This window comes from Dasypus novemcinctus, chromosome 28 (assembly GCF_030445035.2).
Source record: "Dasypus novemcinctus isolate mDasNov1 chromosome 28, mDasNov1.1.hap2, whole genome shotgun sequence".
NCBI lineage: Eukaryota > Metazoa > Chordata > Mammalia > Cingulata > Dasypodidae > Dasypus > Dasypus novemcinctus.
The window spans coordinates 39784380-39808731 of NC_080700.1; the positions used below are offsets into that span (position 1 = coordinate 39784380).

The 24352-nt window shown below is 45.7% G+C and overlaps 3 protein-coding genes across 4 annotated transcripts in view; 2 read left to right on the forward strand and 1 right to left on the reverse strand.

Annotated features, from left to right (window-relative positions):
• Window positions 1–7677, forward strand: part of TIAM2 (TIAM Rac1 associated GEF 2) — a 165111-nt gene extending 157434 nt beyond the window's left edge. For both annotated transcript variants that reach the window (XM_058289731.2, XM_058289730.1), the window contains exons 20-26: window positions 1371–1489; window positions 2187–2295; window positions 2928–2986; window positions 4060–4165; window positions 5244–5331; window positions 5712–5866; window positions 6529–7677. In XM_058289731.2, the coding sequence (XP_058145714.1) occupies window positions 1371–1489; window positions 2187–2295; window positions 2928–2986; window positions 4060–4165; window positions 5244–5331; window positions 5712–5866; window positions 6529–7124 (1232 nt within the window). In that variant the 3' untranslated portion in view covers window positions 7125–7677. The remainder of the gene's footprint in view (window positions 1–1370; window positions 1490–2186; window positions 2296–2927; window positions 2987–4059; window positions 4166–5243; window positions 5332–5711; window positions 5867–6528) is intronic.
• Window positions 4255–24352, reverse strand: part of TFB1M (transcription factor B1, mitochondrial) — a 77303-nt gene continuing 57205 nt past the window's right edge. The window contains exons 6-7 of the mRNA XM_004452651.4: window positions 9783–9910; window positions 4255–8012 (exon numbers count right to left, since the gene is read on the reverse strand). Coding sequence (XP_004452708.1) covers window positions 7733–8012; window positions 9783–9910 — 408 coding nt within the window. The 3' untranslated portion in view covers window positions 4255–7732. The remainder of the gene's footprint in view (window positions 8013–9782; window positions 9911–24352) is intronic.
• Window positions 18392–19304, forward strand: CLDN20 (claudin 20). Its single transcript, XM_071212545.1, has one exon. The coding sequence runs from the start codon at window positions 18561–18563 to the stop codon at window positions 19215–19217; it is 657 nt and encodes a 218-aa protein (XP_071068646.1). The 5' UTR covers window positions 18392–18560; the 3' UTR covers window positions 19218–19304.

Genomic DNA, 24352 nt, shown 5'->3' on the forward strand with positions numbered 1-24352 from the left:
AGTTTTGGGCTGTCGCTGCCCAGACGTGCTGGGTGAAGCGCCACCTGGTGGAAACTGAGCAGACCTCGAGGTGGAAGACAAACAAACTCTCAGGACAGACGCTTCACTTGAGGTGGACTACTTTAAACATCTTCTGCAAACTCAGAAATTACTGACGCCTCAAAATACAATTTATCAAAATCATAAAGCCCTTTAGTTTGATAGTCGACTAATAAGAGACTTATAAGAAACCTTAAAGAGAAGCTATTGGGAGTGGAAGGAAATAGTAATTTGTTCTCCACATATCCAAACTCCAGGAGGTGTCCAGGTAAGCCACATGTAATAACCAGAGACAGAAACAAATGCCTTAATATGTGTTAATATCAAAGCATAATAAACAGAGAACAGTGAAAATTAAACTGGTTCCCTTCCCATGCAAGCATCATTTTATATCATAACCAACCATGACCAAGAATTTTTTTGGTATGAAAGGCAAATCCACCAAATGGATACTTTAATTTGAATTCAAATGCTGTGTAAAAATACTTTGCACAAGATTATCTTTCAAAGGGTTCTGCTAAAACAACCACCAAAAAAACCTCTTCCAAACCTTCTTCCAGCTTAAATTTAAAAAGTGAATCAGGAGAACAAAGTATAAATATTACAGTTTGAAGGTGACCTGAAATTTTGCTTGACTCTGGCAAAATCATTTTCTCCCTCATATGCCCTCATAGAAATTTATAAATGTATAAATAAATGTGTAAATTCAAACAATCTGGCATTTAGGCATTTACAAAAATGTTTGTATATTCTGATTAAAAAATTACCGAAGATAATTCCAGTAACTGGTTCATAAGGAGAGATGAAATTTAAAAGCAAGAGCTCTGAGGCCAGTCAATCTTGGCTTTGAATATATGAAGAGCATATATTACTCTTTAATAAAATGGATTATACTTTAAAACTACAACAGGGAGAATTGTGTATGTGCATGTGTGCAATGAGGGACCAAAAACTTTTGGAATATCAGATTTATCCTTTAAGATTATGAATTTATAGTTAGATAGGCATCATTCCCTCTCTACCTCGTATTTCTAGCTCTGGAATTCGGGCAAATACCTTCGCCTCTCTGCGCCTCAGTTCTCTCATGTGTGAAATGGGAGCTGTGCTCAGTACACTTTAGCTGTTACTATCAGTCAGACTTTCTTAGACCCTGCCTCGCTCCACTGCCCTCCGTGACAGTGACCAGAAGACATGGCTGTGGTAGTAGCTCCTGCGTGCTGCTGCTGCAGTGAGGACTGCTGCCAATGTCTGGCTTGAATCTGGAAGTTGACGCTGGGTAGGATTTAAAACAGACCCAAATTCTAAAACTCACATGCCTTCCGACTCTGCAGAAGCGCTGAAGGCTATGGAGAAAGTAGCCAGCCACATCAACGAGATGCAGAAGATCTATGAGGACTATGGGACTGTGTTTGACCAGCTGGTGGCCGAGCAGACGGGAACAGAGAAGGAGGTGAGTGGGGCTTCCGTGCCCTGAGCGCGTGTTTCCTGGAGGAAACACGCGAAGATAAACCACACGTCATGCTAATACTGGGCAGGAGAGGACGGGGCAGGAGTGTTGAGTCGCATCCTCCCCTTGTCCCTGGTCCTCCTTTCCAGGGAGCGCTGGAGGGCTTGGTGGGGAGGCAGGATGGAGAAAGAGCTGGCAGGTGGCTTTTCCTCTTTCCTTTTTCAATACAGCAAGTATTGGTGGCTACCTACTTACAAAATTAGTTTAATTAAGTGGAATTTCCCAATTCTCCATTTTTGTCGGCTGGTTGTTAAATTTAGAATCTTGTGCTTTTAAACCCTGCGTGCAAGAAAGCAACAATAGTTAAGGCAAGAACAGAAAAGAGCTGCAGCTTAATGTTTTTCTTGCTGCCAGTTATTGTTAGTAATTTATAAGCAGGCCATGTAACTTGTGGGTCAGAAGGGGTAAATGTACTAAATCCTGTGGATCAACACGATTCTGTGGAAGAATCAATGCTACGGAACCTGAGCGGGTCTGTACCCTTCGCATGGGCTGGGGCTTAGCTCCTGCTTTCTGAAGCTAAGTGCTGAACACGCCATGGAAGTCAAGGCGGATGCTGTGCGCCTTGGCAGGGGCAGGGAAGGAGCGATCCAGGACCCCGCAGGTCTCCACGTGCTCTCGCTCTGCTTTTCCAACACAGGTGACGGAGCTTTCGATGGGCGAGCTCCTGATGCACTCCACCGTGTCCTGGCTGAATCCGTTTCTGTCTCTCGGAAAAACCCGAAAGGACTTCGAGCTCACCGTTTTTGGTTAGTGAATGTCAACTCTTAAATGTCACTTCATTCGTGACAAGAGGCTGACACTGAACAAAGAACTTAACTAAACCCGAGAGTTCAGCTAACTCATTTCCAGGAGTTAAGAAATGCTCTCCTGGCTGTGACTTCTCACAGGCAGCCTCCAACTATTTAAAAACCATCACTCTGCATACTAATCAGCTTTGTTCTCCCTCCTGCTGCTTGGCTTGGTGGTCCTCGCCAAGTGTTACAGAACAGATCTCCCGAGGCTATTTAGAAACCTGCTATCTTAATAGTTTGCTGAATTTCAAAATGTCTTAATTCTCACTGAGCTGGGAGAGCAAGTATTGACAGTGCATTGTCACTGAAACAAACATAACCTCAGCTTTTAATACAGCAAAACAAGAGATTTTAAAAAACCAGTCTACTTCAGATAATAGTTTTTTAAATGAGCAGGTACTTCAGCATAATTCAAATACGAGCAGAAGGCAGTACCCTCTATTGATTCATGGGTTGGCATGGTGAGAGCTCTGTGAGATTCCCACATTTGAAGAGCTTTGTTCTATTACAACATTCACTTCTAGTTTAACTTTGTAAAAGTCTGCATGGAATAATGAAAAGCTTTCCTTTTTCTTGCCTTTATTTAGTTTTTAAGAGAGCTGTCATACTGGTTTATAAAGAAAACAGCAAACTGAAAAAGAAACAGGTAAGACAAGAATTATTATTAAAGCTACCTTTCCTTTGTCTTCCTGTTAGTGTTGAACTGAAAAGCCTGGAGTGCCAGAGACTCATGTACTGATGTTACATACTCTGAGACTGACTAAAATACATACTTAAGGCATTTCTGATTCTCCCCACAAAAGATGTCAGTTTTAAAAGATGTACATCAATACCCATAGTGGGGCCAACACACTATAGAACTCTATAGAAGGCTGTTACTTTGGCTTGTTTTCAATGCCTTTATCTTTTTTTAAAAGATATATAGATCACACAAAATGTTATGTTAAAAAATGTTTCCCATATGCCCCACTCCTACCCCCTCCACTCCTCCCACATTCATTGCATTTAGTGAATACATTTTGGAGCACTGCTGCACTGCATGGATTATAGTTTACGTTGCAATTTATACTCTCTCCCAGTCCATTCAGTGAGTTATGGCAGGATATATAATGTCCGGCATCTGTCCCTGCAATATCATTCAGGACAACTCCAAGTCCCCAAAATGCCCCCACATCACATCTCTTCTTCCCTCTCCCTGCCCTCAGCAACTCCCGTGGCCACAGTCTCCACATCATTCATATAATTTCTTCCATTGCTAGAGTCACACTAATTGTGTAGTAGAATGGCAGCAAGTCCCCTCTAGTCTGTATTTTATTCCTCCACCTGAGGACCCTGGGGTTGCGATGCCCTCCACCCCCACATCCAGAGGGGGCTTAGATCCCACATGGCTGGTGGACGGGATTCTCCTGCTTGCAGTTGTCGCCGCTCAGTTCCTTGGTGTGGGGGTTGACCATCCTCACCTTGACTCAGAAAAATAAAATAAAGCCGAGCCGGGCAGCTTACCTTTCAGGGGCGCTGAGGACAGTGAAGGCTAGTTAGCACTCTTGCTCAGAGCCTGAGGCTCTTCGCCCCCACACCCCGCCTCTGCCCTGTACACCCCTGACCCACTGACCCAAACCCCCACGCAGCCCCACGGCCCCAGGAGCTTCCGCTTGCTGCAAACACTTCCCGCCTTGGGGAGAGCTTCCTCTAACCTTCTCGGTGGGTCTCTGATTACAGCCTTCCAATTCTCGGCCGGCGCACACCTCTGCCGACTTGGATCCGTTTAAGTTTCGCTGGCTGATCCCCATATCTGCACTTCAAGTCAGGCTGGGGAACACAGCAGGTAACAGTTTCGTGTTGTGCGAGAGCAGAAAAAACATATGAAGAGACTCACTTGGATTGTGGAAGGAAAACGTAGGAAAGGACACGGGATAATTTGGGGGCTTTTATTAGATACACACAGAAAATGAAGAGAGGTTGTTCTAATGTCTCTTTACAGGTTTTTGAAGACACCAAATAGCAATACATGGCTTTTCTTTGCCAATACTGCTCTTCCTCATTTTCAGCATAAGCAGTTTTCAGCACTTTCCATTTTGCCTACTATCCTTGATACCCTGTTCTTATAAGGGGTCCATGAGCTTGAATTAAAATTACAAAAACATTCTTGTGGGAACATGTTGGTGTGCGCGTAATCTAGTTATTAAATAATACATAGTAGTGTGGACTTAGTAAAGAGTCCATGGTTTTCACCTGACTGGCAAAAAGGTCCATGGAACAAAAAGCTTAAGAACCCCTGCCCTAGAATTTGTTAAAGAAACAAAGATTCAGGAATTAAATTTTTACAAATGTAGACAAACCAGAAAGTTCCTTAAGATTAGGCAGTATTGCAAATGCTATTAAAGAAAGAAAAAACCTTTGGCCCTGATAAATGGAAAATGTTCAGAGAGCCTTCTAGAGTAGCCATGCCTGTCGATAATGCCTTGAGCGATAGAAACCAGCAGCGGGGCAAAGCACACCTGGCATCTGAAGTCCTTGCGTTCCCTGGCACAAGACTCAGTGGGGCCACCCCTCTTACCTCAGCTCAAGCACCTGAGCATTTCTGGGCAAACCCCCAAGGGTGGGCTGGCACACAGTGCCCATCTATCCTCTTTCCCAAAGAGATGGCGTCCAGGGGCAGGTTAGGGTGGGTGGAAAACTTCAATCCAGAGTAACTAGAAAGCACTTAACTCTCTGTAGCTGGTTGTGAAAGTCATCCCTACAGTTGACGAGCCTTAAGGAAAATGAAAAGCATCAGAATGAAGAATATTTGCCTTTACAAAAAGCCCTAGATCATGAGTTTTACACTTCCCAAGTGTTTCCCACCACAGTAGGTGTCTTTGGCAAAGTTGTGGACCCTTCTGTTATCATTTCCTTTTGCACAGGAACAGAAAATAATTCCATCTGGGAACTGATCCACACCAAGTCAGAAATCGAAGGACGGCCAGAGACCATCTTTCAGTTGTGCTGCAGGTATGACTAATTTCCAAAATTAAAGCCAGTGGAAAGATGATGGAATAATGGGGAGCTTAGAGGAATGGGCACAGCCCAGTGGTTGAGAGTGCGTATCACACTTTCGAGGTCCCGGGTTCACTTCCCAGTACCTCCTAAAGCTAAAAACTGCGCCCCACCCCGTGCTGCCTCCCGGAAGGCAAGTCGGATTCCAGCAGAAGGTGACAAAGGCGTGGATCGGCCTCTACCATCTCGACCTCCAGCCCGGCGACTCCTCCCCTTCTCCTCCGGGGAGAGGCTGGTGGTTGTCGGGCTGCCGGGCACAGGGCTCTGCCCAGGGGTGGGGGCTCCAGAGCCGAGGACAGCCTGGCGCCTCAGCTGTTCCCACCCCCGCCCCGCAGTGACTGTGAAGGTAAAACCACCATCGTCAAGGTGATCCGTTCCATCCTGAGGGAGAACTTCCGACGCCACATCAAGTGTGAGCTGCCGCTGGAGAAGAGCGGGAAGGACCGCCTGGTCCCGCTGAAGAACCGCGTTCCTGTCTCAGCCAAGTTAGGTGAGTGGATTTACATCATGGGATCAGCTTCTCCTAAAGGACATCTGCCTGGTAATAAGGCTGTAAATGACCACGTTGTAAGTTATCAGGGGTAACTTATGAGTTCTGAACCACAGGCCAAAATCCAGAGTGATATGAGTGGTGGCTTTAATTCCCTTTAGGCGGCCTACAAACGCCTTGTTCCCAGATGACCCTTTGTAAAATAGAACCCACAGCCCTGCCTTCGCACCAGCCGACAGTCTAGACTGCACTGGAGTGAGGCGCCTGTTCCGGGCCCGCAGGCTCCCCAAGGACTCAGGCACCCAGGATGCTAATGGAGTCAGACCAAGAAACCTAATGGCTTGTTCTTACCCCAAAGAGCAGGTGACCTTCCAGGTCATACCAGTTCTCCCACTTCCCGGGGTCCCTCTCTGGCTTTCCTTGGGAAGACACCAGTCCTGCTGGATTCAGGCACCCTCTCTTCCAGTCTCTAAGATGGTGCCCTGTTTCCAAGCAGGACGGCATCCATGGGCTGGGCGGTTAGGACTTGAACGTTTTCTTTGGAGGGGACACACACAATTCCATCCTTAACAGACATTAAACCAGAACCCACAGTGCTACAACAACCCCCTCCGTAATTCTGCCTCTGGATGCTAGCGGGAAATGTGCTTTTCTCCTTGCAGCTTCATCCAGATCCTTGAAGGTACTCAAGAGCCCCTCCAGCAGCGAGGGGGCTGGCGAGACGGGCAAGGGCAGCTCGCTGGACTCAGATGAGGGCAGCCTGAGCAGCGGCGGCCCCCCCGGGGGCAGGCAGGACGCCACAAGTGCAGCCCCTGGGGAGCAGGCACAGGCGAGCCTCTCGGACTTTTCGGACAGTCTCATCAAAGAAAGTGACATCCTGAGTGATGAGGACGAGGACGGCCACCACTCTCCAAGACGGGCCAGCCCGACCCAGGACATTGAGCTTCGCTTCCAGAGACTGAGGATCTCGGAGGACCCTGGTGCTCGCCCCGAGGCTGGGCGGGGACAAGGCAGCGGGGAGCACCCCAGACTGGTCCGCGGGCATTTCTGCCCCATCAAACGGAAAGCAAACAGCACCAAGAGGGACAGAGGAGCGCTGCTGAAAACGCAAGTGCGCCACCAGTCCCTCGACAGTCAGTCTGGAAGTGCTAGCGTTGATTTCAGTTCTGCTATCGAGCGAGAGTTCAGTCTCCAAAGTTTAACATCGGCAGTCAACGAGGAGTGTTTTTACGAGACAGAGCGCCACACAAAGTCATAGTACAATTTCAATCCCATCATGGCTTAAATTGCTCATTTTACTTTTAAACTGGTGGTAAAGTAGAAATTGCAGAAACACTATTCATTATTGGGTTTTGTGCAGTACACACTTTCCCACAAAACAGCTGTAAAGATTTAACTTATTTTAATTTATTGTAGATCATCAGAAAACCAGATTAAACTGGTCAGATTCTGTAAATTACTCAGTGTATATCCCTTTTGAGCAGGTATCAAAAATTACTTAGAATCCTTGAAATAAAAGTGCATTCTAATTAAGTTAAGGTGGGGAAGTTGTGATTTAAAAGGGTGATTTTTTCAATCCTCTGGGTATTCTTTGAGCTGTTAAGTTTTTGCTTATTTAAAGCATATTTAAGTTATTTTCATGTGGTTTAGGGGCACAATGTATAGATACTCCATTTTTGTAAGGATGTAATAGATGCTGTTTATACTGACCATGTCATAACTATGCAGTATACATATTAAAAAAAAACTTGTACTGTATCTTATTTGATTATTTTCTCTATCAAACTGTCCAGTAAAAGGAAAGTATGCCACACCTGGTCACTGGTATTTTTATTCTGTAGAAAACAAAAGGGCGGCTTATGAAAATCAGCATTCTGTAAGCTGTGAGCACCGAGCGTAGTTGCTCGAGTCTGCAACTTCCACATCGTCCTTGTTTTCCTGATTTGTACCTTTTCTGTGCTTCAGTTCGTCTCTGAAGTTGTAAGTGAAGAGAAGTGGATCCTTGTCACACATTTTTCTGTACACGTCACAGAGGCTCTTGAAATGGGAGATGGAGAGATGCTGGGGCCGAAGAGTCGGGTCCACATCTGCCAGGTGTAACAGTTTCTCAGTGCTGTCAACGCGCTGAGCTTCAGGGAACAGCATGCTGGTGGGGGAGGGAGGGAGAAGACAGTCTTGTTTAACTTTCTTGAGCCATCTGAAAACGAACCCCCTCACGCCGAGGCGTTGGAGGCAGTTGGAACCCTAGAGAGAAGGGCCTCGAGCTACACCACCAGGCCCGTGTATCTAATCTGACTTGTGGGTGGCGACTGCAAGGTGTCCACACCGGGAACATTTTTCCAAAGCTAAAAACAATACACTTACCTTTAAGGTAAGTCTAAGGTAACAGCCACTCAGCTGCTTTCCTGTACCAGTTCTTGTATGTCAAATCACAGTTTCAGCTCTACAGTGTGAGATTAGCAGCTTATGTTCTTCACCCCCGAACCCTGACCTTTCTTTGCAAGATTAGAAGCAGCTGATGTGAATACATATTTTGGGTCTTTTGAAGAGCCTCAATTAACAGTCTTAAAAATTTCATCTAGCGAAACTGGTTAAAACGAGCAGTGAAATGGACTGACTGAAACACTGCAAAGCTACTCCTGGATTCTGTTTTCTTCTTTTGAGTCCTGGAGGGGTGCCGTCACCACTGAGGTGGAGCGTTTCGGAAAGGCCGGGGTCCCTCTCCCCGAGGCCTGGCATGTCTCGGGATCTCACTGTCTGGTGTCGTGGCGATGAGGGCCTGACCGTGGTTTCTCACCTCCGGTTCTGACTGGAGACACCAGCAGGGCAAGGCGGTCACTGGGTTCTTTCCAAGTCAGTACAGGGAACTGTGGACAGGAAATGAATGGGGTGGCCGTGGAAACACTAGAGCCAGCTCTAGGCTCAGGCCAATCCCAGAATTTCCAAGCGTGTGTTCTGTGATGTTCTTGGTATTCATGGCTATTGTGTGCAGTTGCACAGCCCCACCCTGTGTGAGGGTTAAAAGCGAATGGAATTCGGCTCATGTCTGCTTGAGCTGGGGCTGCAGCCCACGCAGGCAGCTGGTGGAGTCCCGGTGACCAATTCTGCACCTGAGATCTCTGCTAGGAGGAGTAACTATCTGGAATTGTAGGGAGGCATCTATCAGAGCCAACACATGGCAGGCTGATCTCAGGCCCGAAAACCTTCATGTGCTGTGGCCTGCAGGGTTTTCAGGCTGCAGCTTCCTGGCCAGCCCTGCAGAAGTCATGTGTGCTAAAGGGAAAGCTGGCACAGAGCTAAGGAGGACGCTTTTGAAAATGAGAAAGATATGTCTTTAAAGCTGAGCCCCACGAACAGCTGAACTTTGTTTGACTCTATTAGGTGGAAATCTTTTAAAAGCATGCATTTCCCTGTCTTCTCAAACGATCATCACACCTCATGAAACATCCTTGTCGCTGGATGTAAAATACTGCTGTGGTCCCTCCAGGGACAACTGCGGTAGGTGGACTGTGAGCCAGCACGGAGCACAAGACGTAAGCATGGAGAAAGAAGAGCTCAGCCTGTGCCGTGCCCTGGCTGCTCAGGGGCCATACTGCTTCCTGGTCCTCAAAGGTGCTCCTCAAGAAGAGGCAGAGCCCCCGGGAGAAGCAGCCTTTTAAAATCCCACATACTCCAAGTCCTACTGGGAAATTGTGACCTACCCGGGAGTCAGCTCTAAGTTGTACTTATGGGGAAAAACCAACCTAAAAATGGCACCTGAGGTCAAAGCAGGGTTTTGCTTTTCCTTCATGGCAGCTGAGTTTGTTCGTCATAGGATGTGGACTAAGAGCAAGATTCACAGGGAGCTTTGAGAATCATAAAAACCAGAATTCTTCACCTTTAAATGACTGCTGAGAGGAAGAAGAGGCACTCTTACCTGAGTCCGCGATGGCAGTATTTCCTCCGGAACTGGAATGTGTTCTGCACGACTTTTTCCACCAGCTTGAACGGCTGCTCGATCCTGGGCTGGACCAAGGGCGTGAAGTGCACAACCCCGACGTCCACCTGCGTGGGAGGCAGAGACCAAGTGACTGAGGAGTTGAGCCTTCTAGAACAGGAGGCCAAGCCTCCAAGGAAAACCTGCGCTGGAGCTGAGTCTTTTCCAGGCACACTTGAGGCCTACACTGAGCTCCAAGAAGAGGCAAATCACAGTTGGCTCCCTTGGTTCTGTGATGAAATCCACTAGGCCTTCACTTGAGGCTTCCTTGGTTTTAAAATGCCAAGTAATCACTGAAGTCAGTCTCGGGTAACAGGTAACACAGGACACTTTCTGTAGCTTCAGAATGAGTGCAGTCTAAGCTGCAGCAGCAGTTCTGACTCTAAAGCAGATCCCCCAGGACCACTCGTGCTAAACTCCCCAGAAAGAGACTCAATTAGGATGCCACTTTTTGGGGCACAGACACTGATTAATCAGCAGGGCTTAATTCATGAGTGGAGTTGGCACAGTTGCCCAAATTTCTGGTAGCAACTTTAAATGCCCTGGAAGGCCCAGGTGGGATCCAAATGGAAACTACCCAAAGTGTCAATGTGAATGGTGGGAAAACTGTTACCAGCTGTTGAGTCTTTAATTATCGAAAGATAAAAATGTTTCAAGTGTATCTGACATAGATTTATATCCTGCCTCATTCCAAAAATAGGCTTGAGATGATTCACAAGGATGCATATGTGATCGCAGAGGACATATATTAAAATCAAGACAGAGGGAAAATGGAGTCAGAACAGTGCCTGACAGAGATCGTGAGCCAGGAAATGGAAAAACTGTCCATAATAGCAACACAGGACATCATACAGGGCTGATAAAGGCTAAGAAAGTTAAGTGCTTTATCAAGTGTGGGTTATACCATTGCTTTTCAAAAGCATTCTATTTTTTAAATTCAGAAGTTAATTCTTGAAGATCCTTGTGGCTAGAAACCTTAAAAACTGGACGGTAATAAAGGAGGATGGCGGAATGTTTTTTGCTTTGCTTTTGTGTTTAGGGTGCAAGAAAAATAATTGCACATAATGTGAGACCTTGTAAAGAAGAAAAGGGAAGGGCTGGTGCCAGGCGGCCCGCTGCCTCTCAGGAGCTGGAGGGGTTTCTCCTCCAGCATTGGCCCTGCCTTACCTCTTCCATCCAGCCCCAAATGGTCCTATGAGCCACTGCTGGGTGTGCTCACAGGGGCGGTGGGGCTGGCACACGCTGAGAACGTCCCCAGGGGCAGACTGAGAACACCGGAGGAGGAGCTTTTCCACCCCACAGACTCTCCTGACCATCCACTGGCCTCCAGACGGCTTTTCAGTGAAGATACAAAAAGTGACTATTAGAAGACTGTGTTAAATGCTGGCACTAAATTCCAATAGTTTTCCGTCGACTGTGCCTTCCATGTAGCTTCACTGGTATCTCCAAGTTTAGTAATTAGTATTTCCTGCAGGAAACCAAGTGCTTTTGGTGGAAAGGTCAGGACTTTCCTCAGACCTTAACAAAGCAGAACAGAGCACAGAGGTCTCAGAGAGGTTTGTGGTCCTCAGAGATCACAGAAGGGGAGAATTCGGGGGGTGAGTGGGGTGAGGCAGGACTCTGTGGGAGAGAAGAAATGACGCCCCATCTTGGGGTATTTCTGTGGAAGAAAAGGAGGTGGGAATGGTAGAAGCAGCCCCAGATACATGCTGAGGCCTTTACATGCCAAGGACTCGAAGGAAAAGCCCACGCCCACCTTGTCTCCGGTTTGAATGGGGGTGGAGAAGAGACCACCACTGTCTGAGAAGACCCGGCTATGCCCTGCTCGCTGCCACTCCTGCCTCTACTGCTCAGTCGAGCCCTCCTCTGCGACTCATCTCCACCAACCCTTTCATCCCCATTCTTCCAAGTTACACATGGGCAGCTTTGATGCGACTCCAACAGCCTGACAATAAAATCTAACCCCTCCCCACTCCTAAACCCATGAAATGTTATCACAGCCTCTTCTGATGTTTAAATCCTATTAGACCAAAGCACAGTACAGGACAGAGGCCTTCCAGAACACAAACTGCCACTTCTAGCTTGCATGGGTTTTAAAAGTTGACTTCCTCTTTATGTTTACAAAAACACGGACTATGTTTGCTTAATTTAAATAAAGTTTTAAAACCTTGCACAATTACAGCAGCACCTCATATAAATTGTAGCTGTAGATGTCTAAAGTTTGAATATAATTTTTTAAAAAGCAGAACTAGGGATTTAGCCTGATGCTTAACCACTGAGCTACCCCCACTCCTCTTAATATAATTACAATATAAACCAACTTCACTGGGCACCAAACTTCAGTCTACTTACTGGAGGACCCTACAAAACTCATTGTGAATAAAGTCCTTCCAGTAATGCTTCATGGGAAAAGCCCTTCTCCACCCCCTTCCCCACTCCCCCCACAAAAGCTCTTCTCAGAAATATACCAAATGAGCGTCCATTTTCTCGAGAACCCTAGGAAAGCTCTTGGTAACTATGGTAACGATACAAAAATGCTTTTTACATATAATTGAATGCTTGCTTAAAATTATAACCATTATGATTCTTCCTTAAATTTTAAGTCTATTAAAAGGTTTGATTACAAAAAAAATCAGTACCAAGGCACTAGAATGCACTTAAAACATTCTACCTTATTGTTGCTTGGCTGTTTTGAAACACGGTCTATTATATACCAAAATTCCAAATTAAAGGACTTATAATTATTTCAGAGCACTCTGCCTCTTGAATCCATCCGAACATCAATGCTGGGCAGTGCGGCCTGGACAGGCCTGAAGGCAGATGGTTTAAGTTCCAGTCCACGGTGTCTGGGCCACCACTGGTTATGAGCTCTCAAGGGACCTGGGGGCAGGAGCTAGTAAACCTCAACTCTGAGAGCTCAATCAATGTGATACGCAGAGAACACCCAGAAACATGAGACCCTGTCCTGCCTTTCAGATGCTTGTAGATGCCAAACAGTTAAAAATCTTTCACAGGAAAGGCCCCAGAAACAAGAGTGGCCACTGGGAACGCCAGGGTCCTCACGACCTCCCACTGCACCCAGACCACAGCGGCCAGGCAGGGTGCTGACCGTGGTGTGGGCCCAGGGGAGAAGGGAAAAGTGACGAGGAAGTGACTATTTCATCCCCGAAATACAGCCTAAGTGAGAGGTGACAGGAGAAAATGTATGGGGGAAAACGGGGTTCAGGAATACTAGGACTTTGAGAAGGAGTCAAAGGACAGAAATGGGTAACGGGTGGCACTGTCACCTACAGATGTGGTCACTTGGAATGGGAGGGACTCGGGGCTCAGGAGCTGGGGGTTGCTCGTGCCCCAAGGGGAAGGCCGGGAGTCTGCCAGCCACCTTTGGGGTCAGGTAAGGACAGCGTGAGAGGCCCTGGGGATGCGGGCTCCTCCAGCAAGACTGTCCACTTACTCCTCAGGGCCTACCCCGGCTCAGGACCTCCGCGGGCCCTGCAGGACAATGTCCCCACGAAGAAGCTGGGAAGGGATGTCGCTAATGCCTAGGGCATAAAATGAGCCATTTCACAGAAAACCAAAATATTTACAAATACATATGTACATCCAATTCCCTAGAACTAGTTTATTCTGTTGGTGATCTATGCCCCAGGCCTGATTTAAGAAAAGAATTTCAGTTGTAAAACCTTCAAACTCAAAAACTCATCAAGACTGACTACACTGCTAGCACCTCTATAACTTCCATCAGTTTACACTTTGTTTTTGTCTAAGTTGCTGTAGTAAGATTAATTTTTGCAGGGTTCCACCTGTCCTGGAGACCCTAGAAAGGCTTTTCTCTCCTCTGGTCACCTTGGGGGACCACAAGAAAAGGAAGAGCTTGTCATCAGTCCCCAGTGCCTCTCAGGCCTAGTTTGTGCTCTGTCCACAGGTCCTATCTGGTAGTAATCACCTTACTAGAGCAGGATGAACCAATGGTTTCGAGTGGAAGCAGCTATGAGCTCTTAGTAATAAGAGCGACCAGAAGGGCAAGAACTAACCACAGTTGCACGAGGACACTCTCCATTTCATCAGGAGTTCGCAGATCACCATGGGGAGAGGACCTTTCAGAAACCATGGGGATGGCGTTTCTGAAACAGCCATTGCTTTCAGGAAAACCAGCATCTGGAGGGGCTCCCGCTGTGGTCTGGGGGAGCACAGTGCACGGGGCAATCGCCCAGCCCAGGGAGACTCCAGCTCCTCAGAGATCAGATCCTCAGGGAGGGTTCCGATTCGAGCATCCTCACAAGGCTCTCACTATATTATTAACAATGCTACTATTATTAAAAGACAAACTTGGAAGCAGATATATGAATTCACACGAGCCGCAAGGGCCAAAGAGACTGCACACTGCGCGTGAGCTGCGGTCAGTACACGTCCTCCCTGCCAAATGGCCCATGCCGCAGCTCTGCAGTGAGCACGTGCAGTGTGCTGTGGCCACAGAGGCCGGGGCCGGGGCCAGGGCCGGGGCTGCCACGAGCACCGGCTGCCTCACTCCCCTGGGGCCTCCGCCCAGCTCCTCTGCCCAGTGCCGTCTCGCGTGTCCTGTTGTTTCCAAAGTACTGCTGTGGCTAACGGGTCCCAGCCTTCCCCTGTGTGTCACCCGAGAGAGAAACATGCTGAACGACAGACATGGTTCAAAGCGGTGCAGCGCTCAAATCCTCGTTAATCCACCCAGGAAGACTCTGGAGCGCAGGCTGGGGCCGAGATGCTGGGCAGGAGAGAGAGTCACAGGGAAGGACGGCGGAGATGTGGGAGCAGCAGGTCCAGGCAGAGCACGAGCGCAGGTCCCACAATCGACGTCTTAAGCCATCGTGCTGCTCTGCAAAAGGACGCTCCAGGAGGATGCAAAGTGCAGCCTCAGCAACAGTTATGCTCTTAAGGGGCCGATGTCACCACCAACTCCAAAGACAGCCCTGATACTGGAAAACAACATGACAAGTCTTCAAGAGCCTTCCTCAAAGACACAGGGAGGGATAAAGTAATAAGAACGCAGAAGTACCAACTGCACGCAGAAACCTACACCTGACCTACAGTAAGAGGAAGAAAATTCTGGGCACCCCAAAGACTACTTGTAGGTTTACTAAACAGATTCTAGTTGACACTAGGTTTTCTTTTATTTAAAACACTTAAAAAGCAACTGTCTCCTTTCTGTGTAGTTATGTTCAGAGAATAAAGTTACCAATTTTGTGAATCTGGGTTTCAGACAAGTCAACAAGCACCAGAATTTGGGGGGGAGAGGAGGGCGAGAAAAGACAGTCTCAACTGTCATTAGCAAAGCACAATCTAGTTAAAAATATCCCAGACCATATTCTTTAAATTACTGTGGACATAATGCGATAAACTCTATCTTCCAATAGTACATTAAAAAAAAAAAACAAAAATAAATTATAACTGTGAGTAAAACATAATATTAAAAGAAATGAAAGGCTACTTTGTGAGCACCCAAATAATTCTCCTCTGTACACAGCAGTACAAAAGCATTTTCAACTTTCAGGTTTCAACAAATCCTGCTGTAACAACTCCCTCCCTTCCCCGCCTTCCTTTTCTTAATTTTCCCACAGCTCAAAAAATGAGATGGGGAACCGGTATTTATCTTCTAGCACCATCAGCAATTTTTACCTCACAGATTTCTATGTTGTTCTTTATTTGCTATTCAGAAGCCACTAAAATTCAGACTGTGCCATGAGCCTCACATATCTGGTTTCCCTTTATCTTACCTTGCTGGAGTTCCTTTGAAGGTAACTGACAGAAAGAAGCGAAGACTCGGAAGGCTGCTCACAAAAGGTATGGAAAATGAGAAGCTTCTAGAGTGCTTAGAGTCCTGCCTGAAGATCTTCAAGTATTATTTAGTTTGAATTGTAAGTTTTAAATTTGCTTTTAAAATATTCGTTTTGATATAAACAAATCTTGCCTGGAAAACTGACTTTGCATTTAATGAAATCCATTACAGCATTTCTGTTATTAGAGAATTCATAAATTCAGCATTTAAAGCATGCAATGAGTTTGGGAACTACGACGGAATACTCTATTGAGAACTAAGCTTTTACAAAGACCCCTTTGCTTTTGCTTGCTTTTATGGTATTCCCCTTCCCACCACTCTCACCATCAAAACAAAGTCTGTCTTTAAAAGAAATTTGCATTATAGTTGTGGCTGGAGAGGAAAAGAAAGATCTCATGGCAATGTAAGTAAAATGCCCCTATATTTTTACCAAAGGAAGAGAGAATAGTGACCTTCATTTTGGACAACAATTTTTTTCTGCCTGATGTAGCCCAGTATACATCAGGAACTGCTATGCTAACTAAATGCAGTGTTGCACTGTTCGCACTGATTTTAGCTGTCTGTAATTTATCACTGCCAGTACTTGTTAATTATAATGAACAAGCTGTCTGCAAGTCTGAATGATACTGAAATTTATAAACTGCACTAGAGTTAATGGGAAGAAAAGTGCAATAATGGGGAAGTCAAGCATAGACTGATCAAAACTTAAAGGTGACTCAAGGAGAAAGACTAGGAAAGAGGGAAGGAAGGAAGGGAGGAGAAAGGGAAAGAGAGTGGGGGAAAGGGGGGGAGAAAAGGGAGGAGTAGGGGGGGAGGGAGGGAGGGCATGCCTTTAGGCAATGTTTACAGTGACCAATCTTCTTGAAGAATCCCTAAACTGAGTACTGTCTGGGAAAGCAGTAATTTAATGAGCTGGCTGGAGTCTTTCATGCTAAAAACCCAGACTTGAAAATAGCTATTATAAATAGGGGCGTGACTGTTTTCTTAAAACTTTAGCTTTTAGCTTTAGTTCTTTCTATATAACGGTCTCAGATAGGAAAAGAAATGGGGAAGTCTGACTTAGTTTAAAACCCTAGGGAAATCCTCTTCTAGGATTGTAGGATTTAAATCTAAAGATTATGAGCAAAAATGGAACAATGCAATGCTGGTGTTTAAATTCTTAGAGAATACGTGTTCCTAACTATACTTTCAACACAGGCGTGAATTACTATTACCTCGATTATTTAACTAAAGCCAGACACTGCTTCCTGGCGAGCCTTCTGAAGCGAAGCCATTTGCTCAATAAGTGCACTGTGGAGTCCTTCCTCCCTGGTGGGTAAGGAAGGGCTGAAATGGAGAGTTCCTAGTGCTTGTAGCACTCTTCCAGCTTCTGGGTGGCTCCCTGTGGGAACACAGGAGGAAGAAGATTTCACCAGGAAGGCTGGGGATGCAGGGGGGAAGATGCAGGCCAGAGCGAGATAGGAAAGATGGGGGAGAGAGGGACACTGCAGTCTGCTGCTGAAAGTGAGGCACAGGTTTATGCTTCAGGCTTCTTTCAGCTCCACCATTCAAGAGAAACAAATTAAACCAGCGTAAGGAAGGGGAGAGGAGAAAAATTTCACATGTCATCAAACATCAATTGTCACATAATAAAGCAATAAATACTAATATTAATACTAGTGTCCACTACAGTTTACAGAGTGCTCTCTGTGGATCAGATACTGCTCTAAGCCCTTCAGATGAACGAGCCTATTTATCCTCTGACACAGGCACTGTTAGCCTCCCACTGCAGAGGAGAGGATAACGAGGCACAGAGAAGTCATGGCAAGCTGAGATTTGGCCCAAATGTTTTGGAGTCAGAGTCCATACTGGCTTTTGAGAAAAGCATATGAATTACGATAGAGTCACTCTAATAGATCGTTCAAAAATAAAATTCAGATATTAAAAAAAAAGGTGTGGCAGCATTTTAGGAACTGTTACATGTGTCTCAAGGAACCCAGCAAGGACGGTCAGATGGAATAGGTGGTGATACTTTTAAAAAAAGAAAATACAGTGTTAAATGATTTTGGTATTGTTTCTCATAAAACTAATGCTGTGGCTCTCTCTGGTGTATTTTCAAGGAATCTCCGCTTGAGTGGTTTTGGGGTAGACTCCTTCCCTTGGGTCAGGGAATGATGCTGGTCCTAGCGAGAAAGAAGCTCACATCTCATAAGCAAAAGAGAGGGCGCCACTGCTCCCGCCTTAAGCACCAGGTACCTGTAAGTGAAGCAGGCGCTGGCCTAGGCAAGGATTTTAACTGGGAATCGTAGATCAGGCCTGCTACCGACGGCCACTTCTTTCCACTGCTTCTCTCTCCTCAAACTCACCTAGGTCGTGTGCTTGGCACACTGGATGCTTCAGAAATATTCATTTCTTAAAACCATGTTTTGAATACTTACATTTCCATTTTACATTTATAAATCATTTTTAAAGAGGTGGGTTTAAACTACTCTTTCCTTCCTTATTACCTATAGAAGGTTTCAATTAAAAATAAAACCATTTTTAAAAACCTATAATACTATTAGAATTCTTAATCAAATCCTGCAGCTGGAACTGGAAATTTCTGAATCTCCTAACAAACAGAACGCATCCCCACTTTCCTGACATCTGGCATTTTAGAGTTTTCAACAGAACAAAGCGGAAGCTTCCCTCCTTGTGCCGTGCGTCCAGCACCCCACCCACGCCAGCTCGGCGTCCAGGCCCGGGGTGTCTAAGGTAGGGCTCTGCTCTCCGTCACCCACGGGGCCTCCCTCGCTGCTGGGTCCCCTGGAAAGGAAGCCTCGCCCCCCATAGTGACCTTGTCTTTTCTTCCCCCAGTCTGTTACTCTGTTCTCCACGGCACACTGAGAACCCTCGGACCCGAGCACCAGGCCTCCCGCGGCCTCATGGCATCGGCGGCTCTGCAGCTGCTGGCTTTCGGCCTGGCCTTGCTGGGGGCCTGTGGCGTGCTCGCGGCCACGCTGCTGCCCAGCTGGACGGTGAGCGTGGACGCGGGCCCCAGCGTCCTGGCGGCCGTCGTGCGGCTGCGGGGGCTGTGGATGGACTGCACGTGGTACAGCACCGGCGTCTTCAGCTGCGCCCTCCGGCACACCACCCTGGGCCTCCCTGGGCACGTGCAGGCCGCCCGGGCCGCCATGGTGCTGGCCTGCCTGCTGGCAGCCCTCGGGGCCTGCGCCTCCACGGTGGGAATGAAGTGCACCCGCCTGGGGGGGTGCAGGGAGACCAAGAGCCACGCTGCTCTGGCGGCAGGCGGCTGCTTCACGGCTGCAGGGATCTCTGCTTTGATCCCGACAGTGTGGTACACGAAGGAGAGCATAGCAACCTTTCTGGATCCGGCAGTTCCAGAGGGCAACAAGCACGAGCCTGGAGGAGCGGTCTACATCGGGTTCATTTCGGCAATGCTGCTGTGTATCTCTGCCATGATTTTCTGCACTTCATGTGTAAAAAAGAGCCCGGCACCTTGGCTCTACCCACCCAAGCAGCAGAGTACAAGCACCCAGCTGGAGAAGAATTCTGCATACAGCCTGAAGGATTATGTGTAAATAACTACAGAAAGCTTTCTCTACAAAGAAGGCAAAATACCCTTACAACTACAAGGTGGTTGAAAAGGCAAACAAAACCACATGTCAAATCCTAAGATTTCTTTATTTTCCATTACTGTTTCATGTTCTGTTTACTTTAAAAGGTTTATAATTAAAGACGATGGCTTTTTTCCCCTTTCTTTTTAAGATAACCTGGTGATAAAGCTTCCACACTGGTACTTAACTGGGTTTTCTAAAAGGATTAAACTGCCAAGTTTAAAAAGTACCCGCCCTGGTGGTAATCAAGAGCAGCACCTGCTTTGGCTGTCGGGTTGGCAACCACCACCACCTTGTTTCTGTTTCCATGCCACGTCGCAGGAGTGCGCGTTAGGAATCAGGAACAGAAGGGCGTCTACCCCACTAGGATCATCCATCCCAAGTCCCGCCTACTGTGACCGGCCTCTCTCTCCTTTCCATTTTAGAAAAATGCCGACATATATGTGCAAGAGCCAGCATTATTACACTTAACTTAGGATTCGACAGAAAGAAAAGAAATCAGGAGATTCTACCATAGCAAAGGAAAACCAAATCAAACACAAACGAACATCTTTAGGACTTTCAAAGTATTAAGCACAAGCTAAGTGAGAATAATAAAAATGCCCTTTAAAATGCCCAAGCACACCCCTCTTCTGCTTCTAGCAAGGGGATTCTCCTGACAAAATTTACTTATTTATCCTACGATATTTTGAATTTTCCCCTATCTTATTTACTCCCTCACTTATTAGTTATTTGGATGACAAAGGTTACTTTCAAGTTGTCACTTTTTTCTCAAATTTGATTCAAGTCAACAAGGATACTCTTGTTCTGTGATTGATGACCTGCTGCAATTAATGAATAATGGAGGTGAAAATTTTAAAAGTATAAAAATGCTTTAAAAATATACCTTATCTTAAATCTGTAAGTTAAATATTTTTTTAAAAAGATTTATTTATTTATTTCTCTCCCCTTCTCCTCCCCACCCCGGTTGTCTGTTCTCTGTGTCCATTTGCTGCGTCTTCTTTGTCCGCTTCTGTTGCTGTCAGTGGCACGGCAACCTGTATTTCTTTTTGTTGCATCATCTTGTGTGTCAGCCCTCTATGTGTGTGGCACCATTCCTGGGCAGGCTGCACTTTCTTTTGCGCTGGGCGGCTCTCCTTACAGGGCGTACTCCTTGCGCGTGGGGCTCCCCTCCGCGGGGGACACCCCTGCGTGCACGGCACTCCTTGCGCGCATCAGTACTGCCCATGGGCCAGCTCCACACGGGTCAAGGAGGCCCAGGGTTTGAACTGCGGACCTCCCATGTGGTAGACGGATGCCCTAACCACCGGGCCAAGTCCACTTCCCTGTAAGTTAAATATTTTAATAAGAAAATAAAACTGGTTTTTCTAATGTGCAAAGGAAACATTACAGCTGTTGTTTCTAATACTTTTTCCATTAATTTAAGCTCAATCATTGTTCACAACATAATGGCAAAGGGAAAAAAAGACAAGCTCTCTGTATATTAATAAGCGCAGGAGAAAAAATATCTGTTATGTGAATAAATAATTTTCATTTGTGCATAGAAAAATAGAGCCTAAAATATTTTACACCTATTTCATCTGGCAAATCATCATTCTCTTTTGTAACAATGTCATTAGCAATTAATGGAAGACTTAAAACGAAAAGGCACTATTTTGTGTAGGAATTAGGAAGGGAACCATTTCAGCAGACACTTAAATGACTGTGTAAGGTATCTATTCCTTTGAGGGCCAAATGTCTTTTTTCTAAACATATAATATTAAAAAGAACTGTGATTAAAAGAATACTTGTACGTAAATTAGTGTAATACGATTACTTTAACAAATATAAGTATCTCACACTTTATCGTCTTACATGCAGTCTGTTGTCCTATAGTCCTATATTTAAAGTTCACTTTATATGTGCTGAGGCAGTATTCTATATGTAATAATTCTTTAAAAAAATATTTTTTTTAGGTCTAAAGTAGTTTCTTCCTAATCGATAGAAATGTTTTCAAATCTCAGGGAAGCAGCCATTTCATACAAAATAACAGTCCCTTCCAATCCAGACTGGAAACGGCCATGGTGGGATGGCAGAAAGCCCCCCATCCCACCCCGACTGCATTCCTCCCCTTGGAACGTCCCAGACCCACCGCCTTGCCTGCCCAGGCTGCTCCTTGTCCCTGAGCGGTCCAATGGCTTTTCCTGTGTGAACTAAATCCAGGCTCCCTGCGGAAGTTGGCTGTCTCATCCTTGTACTCTCAAAGAGTGCTCTATTTGAAAAAACTGACCAGCCACTGCAGGGTTTATGACATGGCTGCCCTCATCTCAATGCTCTGCATGACTCAACTTTTAAACCCTGATAACAACTCTAGCAGTAGCTTCCAGGAAGCTGAGGCAGAGAGTGACTAGGTAAGTTACCCAACTTGCCTGGGTCACCCGGCTATTAAGCTAAGTGGTTCCAGAAGCAGTGCTCTTGGCTCCCTCGCCACAGAGTCTTTCAAGGTCAAGAGTCGAGCCCCCTCAGTAAAAGCCCTGGCCAAAGTGCAAGGACACACAGTGGCCTTGCACACATTACTTTAGCCCACTACATATTGCTTCACTGAAAATGAGGATGAAAACAGTTCCCATTCGGCCATGATCAAGATGGCGGAGTAAGACACTGGCGAACATTCCCCTGCAGAAAGAGCAAAAGAGAAGGGCAGAGTCAAGTATCGCAAAACTCTGGAAAACAATCAAGGCTAGAGAAAAACTCAACTAATGCTATAGGAAACACACGCTCCTAGAAGACAACCCCCCCACCCACTCAGATCTGTGTGGCAGTTTGTGTGATTCATTGCAGTGATTTGGAGGCCCCTGCATATTCCAGTGTGGGTCCCAGAGGCCCAACCTAGACGTAGTGGAGATTTGCACTCCACGTGTCTGAGCCCAATTACTGCTGCATCCAACAAAAATATTAGGTGTCTTTGTCTACTGACCCCAAGTGGCTCTGTGGAGGACACACTCAGGCATGGGCAACACAGAAAAGGGGGGTTTGAGCTATGGAGCCACAGAAGAAAAATTGTATTCATCATCATCATCAAGGGAAGTGGACATGGCTCAACTGATAAGAGCATACGCCTATCACATGGAGGGTTGAGGGTTCGACACCCAGGGCCTCCTGACCTGTGTGGAGCTGGCCCATGCGCAGAGCTGCTGTGTGCAAGGAGAGCTGTGCCATGCAGGGGCGCCCCCGCGTAGGGGTGTCCCACATGCAAGGATGCACCCCGCAGGGAGAACTGCCCCATGTGAAAAAAATCACAGCCTGCCCAGGAGTGGTGCCGCACATACAGAGAGCTGATGCAGCAAGATGATGCAACAAAAAGAGACAGTTTCCTGGTGCCACCTGATAATGGAAGCAGATGCAAAAGAACACACAGTGAATGGACACAGAGCAGACAACGGGGAAGAAGGGGAGAGAAATAAATAAAAAATAATAATAAATCTTTAAAAAAAATAAAAATAAAAATAAAGTGCCCATGGATCTTTCTCCAGGATAGACCACATGTTAGCGCACAATGCAGATTTCAATAAATATAAATAGATTGAAAGTATACAAAGCACCTTCTCAGATCATAATGGAATGAAACTAGAAATCAATAATAGACAGGAAAGAAGTAAATTCACAAATATGTGAGGCTGAATAACATACTCCTAAATAATCAGTGGGTCGAAGAAAAAATTGCAAGTGAAATCAGTAAATATATTTTATTAGTCAGCCAAAGCAGTGCTGATGCAAAATACCAGAAATCAGTTAGTTTTTATAAAGGGTATTTATTTGGGGTATTTATTAGGAGCTTACATATACCAGGCCATAAAGCATAAGTTACTTCCCTCACCAAAGTCTATTTCCACATGTTGGAGCAAGATAGCTGCCGACATCTGCCAGGGTTCAGGCTTCCTGGGTTCCTCCCTCCCTTCCCTCTGGGTTCAAGGTTCCTCTCTTCCCAGGGCTAGCTTCTTCCTGGGTTCCTCTCTTCCTGGGGTTGGTTTCTCTTTCTTCTGTGTGCTTTACTTCATGAGGCTTCAGCTTAAGGCCTCAGCATCAAACTCCAACATCAAAACTCCACATCAAAAACCCTCAACTCCATCCTTTGCAATGCCTTTTATCTGTGAGTCCCCACCCTTGTCCTACTGGCACAAGAGGTTTACACGATTACTTAATCAAGGAAACCTATAAATCCAATATAATCTAATATGCCCAGGGGAAATGATTAGTTTACAAACATAATCCAATATTTCTTTTTGAAATTAATCAATAACATCAACTGGTACATATACTGTGACAAATGAAAACCAGACTACAACATATGGGATACAGGCAAAAGCAGTCTTGAGAGGGAAAGTTATAGCCCTAAATGTCTGTATTAAAAAAGAAGAACTAAATTCAAAGATTTAACTGAACAATTACAGAAACAGAAAAAGAACAGCAAACTAATCCCAAAGCAAGCAGAAGGAAAGAAATAATAAAGATTAGAGCAGAAATAAATGAAACTGAGAACAAACAAACAAAAAAACAATAGAGAAATCAACAAAACCAAAAGCTGGTTCTTTGAGAAGATCAATAAAATTGATAAACCCCTAGCTAGACTAACAAAGAAAAAAAGAGAAGATGCAAATAAACAGAATCAGAAATGAAAGGGGGAAGTTACAACTGACTCCACAGAAATAAAAAGAATCATAAGAGGATATTATGAGAAACTGCATGCCAACAAACTAGACAATCTAGATGAAATGGACAAATTTGTAGAAATGCACAAACAACCTACACTGACACTGCAAGAAATATAAGAACAAACCAATCACATTTAAGGAGATTGAATCTATCATCAAAAATCTAGCAGCAAAGTCCAGGACCAGATGGCTTCACAGGTGAAGTCTACCAAGCACTTTGAAAATAATTAACACCAATCCTGTTTAACACCAATCCTATTTAAACTCTTCCAAAAAATTGAGGAGGGAAAATTATCCAATACACTTTATGAAGCCAACATCACTCTAATACCAAAGCGAGATAAAAATACTACAAGAAAAGAAAATTACAGACCAATCTCTCTAAAGAACATAGATGCAAAAATTATC